The sequence below is a fragment of the Delphinapterus leucas genome, chromosome 1 (genome assembly GCF_059928025.1).
Source record: "Delphinapterus leucas isolate spDelLeu-1000000601 "Yukka" chromosome 1, BTC_Dleu_Yukka2, whole genome shotgun sequence".
In the NCBI taxonomy this organism is placed as follows: Eukaryota; Metazoa; Chordata; class Mammalia; order Artiodactyla; family Monodontidae; genus Delphinapterus; species Delphinapterus leucas.
The window spans coordinates 78,190,310-78,203,940 of NC_143129.1; the positions used below are offsets into that span (position 1 = coordinate 78,190,310).

General features: G+C 55.3%; 2 protein-coding genes across 2 annotated transcripts in view; one reads left to right on the top strand and one right to left on the bottom strand.

Moving 5' to 3' along the window:
• PKLR (pyruvate kinase L/R) lies at positions 1 to 8,833 on the top strand. The gene is made up of 11 exons (XM_022559294.3): positions 1 to 365; positions 1,376 to 1,558; positions 3,746 to 3,837; positions 3,935 to 4,066; positions 4,217 to 4,403; positions 4,752 to 5,022; positions 5,145 to 5,295; positions 5,602 to 5,754; positions 5,849 to 6,015; positions 6,702 to 6,883; positions 7,514 to 8,833. The coding sequence occupies exons 1-11, from the start codon at positions 266 to 268 to the stop codon at positions 7,618 to 7,620; spliced, it is 1,725 nt and encodes a 574-aa protein (XP_022415002.2). The 5' UTR covers positions 1 to 265; the 3' UTR covers positions 7,621 to 8,833.
• Positions 6,248 to 13,631, bottom strand: part of HCN3 (hyperpolarization activated cyclic nucleotide gated potassium channel 3) — a 15,040-nt gene continuing 7,656 nt past the window's right edge. Inside the window, exons 4-8 of the mRNA XM_022559293.3 lie at positions 13,142 to 13,360; positions 12,606 to 12,752; positions 11,944 to 12,184; positions 10,897 to 11,061; positions 6,248 to 10,412 (exon numbers count right to left, since the gene is read on the bottom strand). Of these exons, the coding sequence (XP_022415001.1) occupies positions 9,706 to 10,412; positions 10,897 to 11,061; positions 11,944 to 12,184; positions 12,606 to 12,752; positions 13,142 to 13,360 (1,479 nt within the window). The 3' untranslated portion in view covers positions 6,248 to 9,705. The remainder of the gene's footprint in view (positions 10,413 to 10,896; positions 11,062 to 11,943; positions 12,185 to 12,605; positions 12,753 to 13,141; positions 13,361 to 13,631) is intronic.

Consider the following 13,631-nt stretch of genomic DNA (forward strand, 5'->3'; position numbering starts at 1 on the left):
AAAAATCTCTCTTCAGGTTGATGACCGGACAGTGTGAATGGATTGAAAATTTATCAGGAAAAATGGATGAGAGAGGGGGGATGCCAGAATACAGGGGCAGACAGCCAGCAGGTCTGGGGGAGGGACTCTGTGTGGGGACAGGGGTGGCCTATTGGGTGTGCCCCTTTTCTTTTCTCTGGTGCCCTTTGATAAGACCAGCAGTTTTGTTATCCTCTCCCCCTCTCTCTCCACAGTCCGGGCAGCCCCACCTCCACATTTTGGAAGCATGTCAGTGCAGGACAACATGCTACCCATGTGGCTTTGGTCATGGATCTCTAAGTCCCAAAGGGATTTAGCAAAGTCCATCCTGATTGGGGCTCCAGGAGGTAAGAAGGGGCCGCAGATGCCATTGAAGAGAAGGGGAAAACGAGGGTAGAAATCAGGAGTGGGGTGGGGATGTACAAATGATCCATATCTGCTGCTGGCTACGAGGTATTTGGGGAGGATCTGTGTTCATCGGAGTCTCCCCTGTGTTAATTTATGGACCCTGGTCTGGGCTTCTTCTCCCAGCTTCTCGCAGCATGGGAGCCACGGGGTATTCTCGTGGTTCCTGGACTCTGGCCCCTGGTGCACAGGGCTTCCAGTGACAAGGGAGACACTGGTGACACTTTAACCAGGATGCAGAACTGATTCCCAGCCCAGCTGGGCCTCACGCCTCTGACAGCCTGACAGCGTGGATCAGACCCCCAGAGATAGACAGGCGTGCAGTGGCATGGAGGGTGCGGCTGGCAGTGGGGCTCCTCTTCCTCTGGGCTGGGCTGGGTCAAGCTACTGGGACCTCAGGACCTGGAGTAGCACTGAAGGGGCTGAGGAAACTCAGAGGAGGGGGTGGGAGGCCAGCCACTTGCCCGGCGTTGGAAGGAAGAATACAGGGACCTTAGGAGAGGGAACTGGGTGATTCTCGGCCTGGAAATGAGGGGCCACTGTGAAGTAGATATCAAGGGGTTGCTGAGGCTGAGAGAAGTCAGCAGCTAAAGGGCAAGAAGTTGGGGGTTGTGAGGGATCAAATAGCTGGGTGATCAAGAACTTGAGCCTGGAGTTAGTCAGACCTGGATGCGAATCCCATCTCTGTTAGTTAGAACTGTATGACCTTGGGCAATTTATTGAACCTTGCTCGGCCTCTGTTTCCTTACCTATAAAACGGGGATAATTACAGAGCATTTAACAGTACCTGCTTCCGAGCACCCTTGAGACTAAACAAGATAATGTATGCATAATGACCAGCTCATAAGAAGACTCAACAAAAACTGGAGAACTGAGGGCAGGAATAGAGACTGCTGAGATGAAAGGATGGGGAGGAGAAGCAGGTGCCCACGCAGCCCCCCTTCTACTGCAGGACCAGCGGGGTACCTGCGGCGGGCTAGCGTGGCCCAGCTGACCCAGGAGCTGGGCACTTCCTTCTTCCAGCAGCAGCAGCTGCCAGCTGCTATGGCAGACACCTTCCTGGAACACCTCTGCTTGCTGGACATCGACTCCGAGCCTGTGGCCGCTCGTAGTACCAGCATCATTGCCACCATTGGTAAGCGCCCTCTATCTGCTCCTGCAGCATCACAGGGCCTCTTGGGTGTTTCTCAAGGTGCTGCCTCATCTTTTGTGTCCTTTGAGACTTCTCCCTGTTTGACTGAGGTCATTCATTCAACAAATATTTGTTGAGCGCTTGGTAGACAAGCTTCTGGGTCCTGGGAGTAGATCAGTGAAATGAAATAAACAGACAAAGATCCCTACCCTTGGGGAGCTGACAATCTAGCTGGGTGGGACAATAATTAATAAACATAATAAGTTATTTTTAAAAATAAGGGAATTCTTTAGTATGTTAGAAACTGATAAGTACTGTGGAAAACAAAAAAAAGAAAAGAAAAATCAAGGATGGTAAGGGGCATCAGGATGCAAGGGCAGGAGGGAGGTTGCAGTCCTAATAGAGAGTCAGGGTAGCCATTGTTGAGAAAATTAGACCTGAGCAAAGACTTGAGGGAGATGAGAATATGAGCCATGCAGATGTCTGGGGGAAGAGATTTCTAGGCAAAGGGAAGAGTCAACGCCGAGGCCCTAAGTCAAGGAGGCTGGAAACCATCAAGGGGAAGAGTAACAGAAATGAAGAGGTTGGGGGAAAGGGAAGGTCATGTAGGGCTTTGCAGGCCATTTTCAGAATCTGAGTTGAGTTTTCCTCCAAGTATGATGGGAAACTACTGCAGAGTTTTGAGCAGTGGAATGACATGCCCTTACTTATGTCTTAACAGAACCACCCTGGCTGCAATATTTGAAAATAGATTGGGGGTGGGGGCGAGGGCAGAAGCTGCTGCTACAGTATTTCTGGTTTAGAACAGGTGGTGGCAGAGGAGCTGGTGAGAAGTGATCAGATTCTGAATGTATTTTGAAGGTAGAGCCAACAGAATATGATGGATTGGATATGGGGTGGGGGTGAGGGTGAAAAAGGAGTCAAAGATCACTCCCAGGTTTTTGACGTGAGGGACTAGAAGACTGCATTATCAACTGAGTAGGAAAGGCTGTGGTGGAAAGGTTTAGGGGGGAGGAGATCAGTTCAGTTTGAGGCATGTTGAGTTTGAGAAGCATATTAGACATGCAAGTGTGGTACAGAGTAGGCAATCAGATACACAACTCTGGGTTTGGGAAAGGGGTCTGAACTGGAGACATAAATTTGGGAGCTGTTGGCATATTGATGGTATTTAAAGCCATGAGACTAGTTGAGACCACCAAGGAAGTGAAGGTAAAAGGAGCATCTAATGTTAAGGGGGGTAAAGAGCAAGAGAGGCTGAGAAGGAGCAGCCAGTGAGGTAGGAGTAAACCAAGAGAGGGTGGTGTCCTGGAGGCCAAGAGAAGAAGGGACATCAAGGATGTGTGTCAAATGCTGCTGATGGACCAGCTAAGATGAGGACTGAGAACTGACCATTAGATTTAGCAGCAACACAGAGGTTTTTGGTGACCTTGACAAGAACAGATGTAGTGGACAGTGGGTACAAGGAGAATAGGGGGAGGGGAATTGGAGGCAGCAAGTACAGAGATAACTCTTGCGGTGAATTTTGCTGTGAAGGTGAGCAAAGGAATAGGGCTGTAGCTAGAGGGGGAACTGGGGTTAGGAGTTTTGTTTTTTTTTTTTTTGGATGAAAAATAACAGCAGGTTTACATGTTGATGGGAATGACCTAACAAAAAAGGAAAACTGATGACACAGAGGACTGGGGAATGGCTGAATCTGTTTTTGAGCAGGTGAGAAGGAGACCCAGTGCACAAGTGGAAGAACTGGCTTTAGGTAGGGACTGGAGAGGTTGGTCAACTGGGTCTCAGTTACACAGCCATCCTATCAGCAGAGCAGGGATGGGATAGAACTCGACTCTCCTCAGTCCAATATGAGCCTCTCAGCTCTAAAGCCTGGTACCCCAAATGCCCTCACCTGGCACCCACCCCCTTCTCCTACGCTGGGGTTACCCCCACACCGCAACACTTAACATCACTGCCAACAGTTACCTCAGGCCTGGCTGAGCCCACCTTTCTAGGGCCTCACAGTGCAAGGAGGCTTGTGTTAGCTGGAGAGGGGAAGGGAGTTTCTGACCTGCGAGCAGGGGTGGCGTCAGGGAACAAAGGTCAGGTAACAGTACTTCTGTGGCCTGGGGCAGCTCTGAGGGTGGTGATGGGTTCACCTGTCTCTCAGGTTTGGGGAGAAAGTTGTCTGAGTGGGATCTCTGGTTCCAGGGCCGGCATCTCGCTCCGTGGAGCGCCTCAAGGAGATGATCAGGGCCGGGATGAACATTGCGAGACTCAACTTCTCCCACGGCTCCCATGAGGTTCAGGGCGGGGCCGCGGGGAGGCAGGCGGGGCTAGAGGATGCCCCAGGGTCCCGGCCACCTTCCCCTGAAATCCTCCCTCTGTTCCCATCCCCAGTACCATGCTGAATCCATCGCCAACGTCCGGGAGGCGGTGGAGAGCATTGCGACTTCCCCGCTCAGCTACCGACCCGTGGCCATCGCTCTGGACACCAAGGGACCGGAGATACGCACTGGGATCCTGCAGGGGGTGAGAGGCGACCTGCGACCCGCCCTGTCTTGGGGGACCGGGAAGGGGGCCGTGCGGTGCGGAGGCAGTTGCCCGTAGGGCGGAGCATGGGGAGGGGCCGGCCCCCACCGAGGCAGGCAGAACTCAGTCCTCCTCTGGCCCCGCCCCTAGGGCCCTGAGTCGGAAGTGGAGCTAGTGAAGGGCTCCCAGGTGCTAGTGACTGTGGACCCTGCGTTCCGGACGCGGGGGGACGCGAACACCGTGTGGGTGGACTACGCCAATATTGTCCAGGTCGTGCCGGTGGGGGGCCGCATCTACATTGACGACGGGCTCATCTCCCTAGAGGTCACGAAAATCGGTGCGGACGCGCCTCCCGCCCTGGCCTTACGCAATGCGCGCACTCTCTTCCTTTTGGCTCCCGCATTCGCCCTTCACACCCACTACACCTTCCCCTGGCCACCCGTCCTGCGAGCCCTCGGCATCCAGACTCCTGGGCTCACCCTGGGTTGGGGCTGGACTGGCGGGTTAGTAGTTTCTTCCACAGAAGTCCGCCCTGTGCCTATTCGGTGCAGAGCCCAGGCCGAGGACCAAGAGATGAATACGACATGGTTCCGCTCTCTTGGGGGTCCAATCCTCGTGTTCCCGCTGCCCTGACTAAGCCCCCGGCCTCACCCCTGACCTTAGCTGACTCTTTCCATGCCTGTAGGTCCAGAGGGGCTGGAGACCCACGTGGAGAACGGCGGTGTCCTGGGCAGCCGGAAGGGCGTGAACTTGCCGGGGGCCCAGGTGGACCTGCCCGGACTGTCCGAGCAAGATGTCCAGGACCTGCGCTTCGGGGTGGAGCATGGCGTGGACATCGTCTTTGCCTCCTTTGTGCGGAGAGCCAGCGACGTTGCTGCTGTCCGGGCTGCTCTGGGGCCGGAAGGACAGGACATCAAGATCATTAGCAAAATCGAGAACCACGAAGGCGTGAAGAAGTGAGCCTTGGTCTTTGTTCCCATCAGGCCCTATCCATCCCCATCGCCCCTCCCCTTCTCCTGCCTGCCTCTCGCTGGCATCTCCTGGCTCTTCCCCAGCCCTGACTCCCCCAACCGCCCAGGTTTGATGAAATCCTGGAGGTGAGCGACGGCATTATGGTGGCACGGGGTGACCTGGGCATTGAGATCCCAGCCGAGAAGGTTTTCCTGGCTCAGAAGATGATGATTGGCCGTTGCAACTTGGCGGGAAAGCCCGTTGTCTGTGCTACACAGGTCTGGAATGAGCCCTGGGGGCAGGGCCCTCTGTGGGTCTGGGGACACCTGAAGGTGAATACCCACACCTTAGGTCTCTAGCACGTTTTGCTGTCCAGTGTTTGACCCTCAAACAACGAAGCTAGGAAGAGATACTGGGACCCCCATTTTCAGATGAGGAAACAGAATAGCCAGGATCACATAGTCTGTGAGTGTGACACTGGCTTTAGGGGCCCTCAGAGAGTGTGGGAGTCCGAGAAGTACTTCAGGGCAGGGTCCCCAGTCAGAGTATGACTCCTACAGCTCTGACATCCAGATGTCCCCCAGATGCTGGAAAGCATGATCACTAAGCCCCGGCCAACCCGGGCAGAGACGAGTGATGTGGCCAACGCCGTGCTGGATGGGGCAGACTGCATCATGCTGTCGGGGGAGACTGCCAAAGGCAACTTTCCTGTGGAGGCTGTAAAGATGCAGCATGCGGTAGGAGCTCAGAATGCAAGGCAAACGGGCTGGAAAACCACATCCCTTCCAGGTCCCAATAGCCTTGCCCAGCCTGACCCCCTGGTGCCCACAGATTGCCCGGGAGGCAGAGGCTGCCGTGTACCACCGGCAGCTCTTTGAGGAGCTGCGCCGGGCGGCACCACTGAGCCGGGATCCCACCGAGGTCACCGCTATTGGCGCTGTGGAGGCTGCCTTCAAGTGCTGTGCTGCTGCCATCATCGTGCTGACCACAACTGGCCGGTGAGGGGGACACTGGGAACGCCAAGACAGGGCTTTGGGCCAAGGGCAGGCTGGGATGGGCCCCAGGCTTGGGTTTTGTCTCTTCATCAGAGGAGAGGCAGCTATGGGAGCTGGAGGCCTAGAGAGGCAGATCTTGAAGCACACCAGGAATTGTACCTGCGAACCCCAGGGGTTTGGAAGGGTAAGGTGGCATCACTGGATGCATTGGCTTGCAGGCCATTGAGGCTCCTAGGGCTCAGAGGCAGGTCCTCTGCATTTAGCCCACAAAGCCTTACAATGCTGGGGTGTTGCAGAAGGGCCCAGAAGGTCTGAGTTCAAGTCTTTGCCTGTGATACCTTGGGTAAGTCACCCAGGCTCTGTAAGCCTCCTCCATTTGTTCATGGGGTTGTGAGGATTAACAAGAGACATTTTTAAGTTAAGTACTATATAAAGGTGCATTCCCAGAAGGGTTTTCTGTTTTTCAAAGCAGTTTCTCCTTATCTCATTTGATATTTTTTAAAATCATCTCATATCCTCCTTGTGTGGTAAGAAAGGTGGGTATTCTTATACCCACTTTACAGGTGAGAAAACTAAGGCTCAGAAAAATATGATGACTTACCTAGGGTCACACAGCTTATTGCTGGCACCTGGAACCAGAACCCAACACTCTTTCACTCTTCTGGGCTGACCTTGTCTGCCTCCTTCAGCTCAGCCCAGCTTCTGTCTCGGTACCGACCTCGGGCAGCAGTCATTGCTGTCACCCGCTCTGCCCAGGCTGCCCGCCAGGCCCACCTGTGCCGAGGAGTCTTCCCTGTGCTCTACCGTGAACCTCCAGAGGCCATCTGGGCAGACGATGTGGATCGCCGAGTCCAATTTGGCATTGAAAGTGGTGAGCCACCTAAACTCCTTCCCCATCCACCCCTGGATTTGTATCATGAGTCCTCCAAACCCACGCCCCACACCCACCCAAAAGGGCCTTGCCTCTCTCCTCTGGTCCCGGATTTTCTCTGTGAGACTCACTAAGACTGAGATATTTGGGCTTCCAGGGGTGGGGGGAACGTGCTGAGGGAGGAGGGCAGAGGGAGAGAGGTCAGGGGTCAGGGCCGTCCCTAAGAAGTCGGCTCAGCTGCTGCCTGCACCAGATGGCTAGAGCCAGGCCTGACCCAAGGAGCAAGAGGTGAAAAGAGAAAGGGGAACCCAGTCCGCTGCAGCTGCAACTAAAATCTAATTGACAATCGGCTATGCTCATACCCCACCTCTTCCTATCAGCATAGCAATACAGGTAGACAGACTTGCTACTTAGCAACATGCCCCCCCACGGGCATATGTGCAGCTCTGATATACTACAGTGGTCACATTCCTGCGGTGCCACCTGTGGGACACACTGTACAGTTTGCCTCAGGCCCCTCATTACCTACCTAGTGGGCTTGAAGAGGCGAAGGATGGTAGCTCGTTCTCATTGCAGTGCTGGCCTGTTCCTCAATGGCTGATTAGCATCTTCTCCCCTTCCTCCTCCCAGGAAAGCTCCGTGGCTTCCTCCATTTTGGGGACCTGGTGATTGTGGTGACAGGCTGGCGACCGGGCTCCGGCTATACCAACATTATGCGGGTGCTGAGCGTAACCTGAGATGCCCCTCCTCCTCTGACCGAGCCAGCTCTGGACCCGTCCCTCCTTTCTGCTCCCTCCTACTGCCCCACCTCTAAGTCTTCTCTACTCCCAATCCTCCCTACCCTAGGCCACATCTGCCATCCAGGGTGCCCCCTCCCCCTCTCCATTTCGCACAGGCCTTGAAAGTCTGTATCCAATTAAGCCCTGGCCATCCAACAGCACCAATGGTACATTCCCTGCATCTGATACTCTTAACTGGTCCCTAAAATACTCTGAGCCTTTAATCCAGTTTAACTGATTAATTCTATTCCCCTAGTCTTCCTGTACCTGGGGGCAGAGGTGAGGGGAACAGGACAATCATGTCCACAGTCTCCACAAAATCTCTATTTAAAAATTATTTCACATCCATGCAGTTTGATGTTCTTATGTGGCCCTCATGATAATCTGGGCATCCCCCGAGGAGAGTGCCACCTCTTTCTTCATTGTCACTGTCAGTGATATCAAATCACCACCCTTTTGGGGAAGCTAGGGTAGATGGAAGGCGGGGAGCCCCGAGAGCCAGGCAGGCTCATCCCGTCACTGTCTCTACCACCTCTAGGCTTGCAGGCCGCTCCCTGGCTGCTCTCATACCCACCTCACGCCTTGCTGGGTCAGGTGTCCTGCTACCTCCTCCTGTACCCCAGAATGCCCACTTTGTTCCCACACACAAGCCAGGAGCCAAAACAAGTGTCTCTATTTCCTTTTTAAACCCAGGTGTTTGGAAGCAATATAAAACCTCTCCCACATACCCAGAACCCCAGAACTGCCCACCCAGGAGAAAAGGAGATTTAGGGTCCTGGCCCCTCATTCTTTGATGCTGTAGAGTAGGTGTGGGGACAGAGGGGTGGGATAGGGGGTTTCTCTTGTCCCTGAGAAGGCAGAGGTACTGGCTAGCCTGCCCTTCCCCAGGCTTGGATACCTCGGGCCCTCCCCTTACTCCTGCACCAGCAGCAAACTCAGTAGAAAGGAAAAAAAACCTAAAAATAAGAACAGTCCTCCTCTCCCTCTCAGGTGGCCTTCCTGCTCCTACCTAGTTAGGGAGAGGGCTCAAGTATTGCCACTGATGGGAGTTGGGCAAGGACCACAAGAGCTGGCATGGAGGGGCTCTGCCCATTCCTGTCTCCCTACCAGGAGGGGATGGGAGAGGTGAATAAGTGAATGGGTAAATAAAATGAATTGATAATAAATAAAATTAGCAAATGAGTGAATAAATACAATTATTAAATGATTGAATAAGAGTAAATAAATAAGGAAGGGAGCAAGGAAAGAAAAAATTCCATCTAAGGATTCACTTGCCCCCAATCTGTGGGGAATCTACGCTGGCACACTAAATAAGGGGGTGTCAACAATCCCTTAGCTTCAAGGGGGTCGTCACTGGGACAGGGGCATAGGGAGGAGGTGGCTCCCAGTTTACAAAATGGCAGTTCTATCACAGAGAGGCAGTTCTATCACAGAGACAGAGAGTGCAAGGAACTTGTCAGGAGATGTGTGTTCCCACTCAGGGGGTATAGACAGGGAGGGGCCACGCATGGCAGTAAAGCTGGATGCCCACACCAGGGACCCAAGACATTTGTTGACAGCAGCGGGGGGACAGGTAATTGGCAGTGCCCAGCTATGCTAGCGGACAGGAAGATAACCATGCCAGGCAGAACCTGCAAGGTCATGGGCAGGAAAACAGAGACATCTAGTTACTTGGCAGTGATGGTGGTGGCAAGTACTTGTGCTTAGTAAGATGGGATCATGGGCCCAGGCCTGCACCTGGCAGGACCATGGCTAGGGGAATACCCTCATCAGAGGGCTTGGAGTCACTTCTACTTGGCAGTGGAGACATACAGCGTCTGGTACAGTGCCTTGAACATGGTAGGCGCTAAGTATCTTTGATGAATGGGTGAATGGATTAGGAGGATGTCAGGTTGCAAGGCGCCTGAGCTGAGAACAGAGACCATCTTCTTGGTACTAAGGGGAGATACTCCCATAGGGCAGTGTTTCAGGTCCCCTTGGTGTCCCCAAGAGGCGTCTGCCCTCTGGCACATGCTACGGCACCCGAGAGCTTACCCAAAGGTTTCACATGTTGGAAGAGAGTTGGGGGCCCCGGGGAGTGGCTGGCTCAGGCACTGATGGCCTGGGGGGCTGGGCTGTCCCTGGAGGCTTAGCCAGGAGCCCTGAGGGGGGCAGGCGTTCACCTCCTGAGCCCTTACACCCAGGAGAGCCATCACCTGCTGCCCGCTGAGGCAGAGAGGGCTGGGAGGCTGAGAGTGGGCGGCCCCGAGGTCCTAGTCGCCGTCCACCTCCTCCTGGGGGAGGCCCCAGCAGTGACACCTGGGAGCGCCCAGCCCGGGATAGGCTGGCATGGAGGGTTCGGGCAGGTGGGGCCGGCAGGCGGGAAGTGGATGCCCAGGGTCCCCGGGCCAGCAGAGGGCCGGCTCGGACAGGGACAAGTGGGGAGGCTGGGGAGCCTGCTCCTGCTGATCTTCGAGCAGAGCGAGCAAGGAGGGTGACTGGAGAGTCAGGGGAGAGGGGGAGAGGGCCCCGCTGGTGCGTCAGGGCAATGGCCACATTGGAGGTCACGGCGGCTGCTTGCAGGGGTGCGTGCACTAGTGGCTCCCACAGCACCGGCTTTCCGCTGAGCCGAGCTCCTGTGCCTGGGGCCAGGCCCCGAACACCCCGAGCCATATCCCTGTCGTGTTGCACCAAGTGCTGCTCCATGATGCCCCCACTGCTGCCTGGACTTGGCTCAGAGCGCTTCCGCTGCAGTATGGAATTCTTCTTGCCTAGAAATTGTCCCAGGGGAAGGAGTTAAGGATAGGAAAGGAATCCAAGATGAAGGTTGGATATCAAAAGTATGAGGGTAACAAGATGGAGTCAAGGGATGGTGGTGGGGTGAAGGTAGGGGATAGGGGTCAAGAGTATGGAGATGGAGTTGGGGGATGGAGATTGGGAGATGGGGGTTGGAGGAAGAGGGTCAGGGGATGAGTATGTACCACAGATGGTGAGGGTCAGGGACTGGTACTCAGGGAAGGAGGATTCAAGGCATGGGAACTTGGGGTGATATCTCCAGGGGTAGGAGATGCTGAGTGGTAAGGACAGTGAGCCAGTGTTGAAAGCCCTATTGGGGCATTTGCTGGGACTAGGTTGGGCTGGGGTGTGATGCTGAGGCGCTGGAGCCTGGGCCCTGGGACGCTGGGGACTCCTTGCTATGGACAAGGGGTGAGGGCACAGCCTGGACCCAGAGCAGACAGGGTGGAAAGCCCTCACCAATGCGGCGCAGCCGATCCATGGCCACTGTCTCAAAGGCCCGGCGCATCATGGGGAACTCCTCGAGCACGGCGTTGAAATGGTCCACGCTGAGCGAGTAGAGGCGGCAGTAGGTGTCAGCACGCACACTGGCTGTGCGTCGGCCCCGAGTCAGCAGACAGATTTCTGGTGAAGTTGGGAGGAGGCCTTCAAAACCACTGTCCACAGAACTCCCTCTCACTGGGCCTGCAGCAGCTGACCCAGATTCCTCAGGCTCCTCCCCAGATGGGAGAAACTGACGATTACCCACCCACCCAGGGTCCCTAAATGCTCCAAGCATGGTTGCTCTCCAGACCTGCATAATTACTGTCCTTCTCAGTCCGTCCAAATTAAAGCTGATAACCAGGCAGCTCTTGCTGCCCCCCAGACTCCTAGTTATTCCACTCCACTTTAATTCCCAACCCACCTCCACTGCTTTAGCCCAAGGGGTAGGCCTGGGGCAATGCCCTCTGTGTGCCCTCCCCTCCCACCCCTTTGAAGGAACACCAAGGGCAACCCAGAAGGAGAAAAGCAGTGCCAAAGGGCAAAGGGTAACACAATGGGGAGGTTGGAAGGTGGTGGGTGATTTGGGGACTGAGAGAATATATGAGCCTCAAATCACTTTGGGTAGCAGCTGGCAGAACTGCCCCCACTGCCACAGGCTGGGTCCCTGATTCATACCACCAAGGCATTCCACAAGGGAGCCACAGAGGTCAAGTCCCTGGGAAAGCACTGCTTTATTCCTATCTTTCCCTCATGGAAATCTCATGAGATCCTTGGATTTCACTGCTTAAGGGTTCTAAAAGGCCCACTGGCCCAGTAATTTTCAACCTGGCTATACATTGGAATCTCTTAAGAAGCTTTTAAAAATACAGAACTCCAGACCCCAGACCCAGAGATTCTGATTGAATAGGCCTGGGGAGGAGCTGCAACTCTATGATCCTGCAGCATAGCCAGGTGAAGACCCTGATCCAGGGGAGCAGTTGCCCTCTGCTCCAGACCCCCCGACCTTCCCTGAGGCCTGCTGACCCCCAAAGTATGATCCATCAGTGAGGCGGGTGTCCCGGGCGCCACGTGCCAGCACACTGAGCAGCCCATGCTGGATGAAGTACATCTTCCTGCCCACGGAGCCCTCACGCACCACGAGGTCCCCCGGCTGGAAGACCTCAAAGCGTAGCTTGGTGAGCACGGCCGTGACGAAGCTGGGGTCGGCGTGGGCGAACAGTGGCATGTGGGCCACAAGGCCCCGGCAGGTGAAGTTAATGATCTCCTGGGCAGGGGAGGGGCCTGTCAGGCAGGCTGTGCCCCCTGCCCCGAGGTGCCCCCATCGAGCTCATCTGTCTCCAGAAGCCCCACCCCTGGGGTCATGATCTGCCAAAGGACGGGTATGCTTCAGTGGGCCTGGGACCATCTCTAAGCTCCTGCCTTCAGAGCTCTCCCATGAGCCTTCACAGGACCATTCCCCACAAATAGAGACCCCTGCAGCCCTCCCCAGTATATTTCACCCCTATAAGAGCTTCAAGAAAGACCCTAGCCCCTAAAAGTCCTCCAAAGGCCTGACCTCCCATGGGGCCCTCTGTAGGCCCCACTCCCTATAGGTGCACCTGCTGACCAATAGCTCCCACCCCAGATGGCATCCCAGAAGCCCAGGTCCTTGAAGAGCCTCCCTCCAGGGCCCCACCCAGTCCCACCTCCCGAAGTGGTTCGCTCAGCTCTCCTAGGATGCTTTCCTCGTCAAACATCTTGCCCTGGTAGCGGTGCTCATAGTACTCATGGATGCGCTGCCGTGTGTCAGCTGGCAACTTGTGGAAGGACATATACTGCTCCACCTGCTTGTACTGGAGAGCCAGCCGATGGCCAGCAGCAAGAAAACACAGAGACAGATGTGGAGCCAGAACAGTGTGTGGGGAGCGGTGTGTGAAGGAAGGTCACAGACATGGGCCAAACCCAGAGGGTTGAAACATGGAGGCAGAAGGGTATATAGATAATGGTGGATACAGGGAGGACACAGAGCACAATCACAAGAAAAGCCAGACATGGGCGGAGGGGGGGGCGGTCCAAGGACAGGTGCATTGGTCCAAACAAGGAAAAGGTACACACATGGCACAAATGGACATGGGGCAAGGCAGGACACAGAGATCCAACAAGGGCATGCGTCAGAATGGGCTCCAAGTTGAGCTACCCAGCCTCCAGCACCCCTCCCCTGCCTTCTCCTGCCCCTGCTGACCTTCTCCTGGTACTGACGCCGAGAAGAGTCCAGAGACTGGATGAGGGCAGTGGCGTGGCCGATGAACATGGCGTAGCACGTGGCACCCACGATCATGCTGAGCATGGTGAGCCAGACGTCGGGCATGCCTACAGGTGCCTGCTGCCCGTAGCCAATGCAGAGCATGTGGCTCATGGCCTTGAACAGGGCGTGGGAATACTGGCGGCCCCACGAGTAGTTCTGGGGGGCAGAGTGTATTGCAGAGCTGGGCAGAGACCCCTCAGAGCCTCATTCTCCTCCTGCCCCCTCTTCTCTTTCAGTCCTTCTGTCTGCCCCCTTCTACTTTAGACCTGCCTGCCAGGGGAGGAACTTAGGTTTGGTTCTGGGGGGCCTGAGACAGAAGGGGCCTCTTTTACAGCATGGGGTCTGCAGTTTCTGCCTAGGTTTCCTTCCCTGCCTGCTCCCTCCAACACACAGACACTTCTTCCGGGCCTCTTTCCACTCTCCTCTC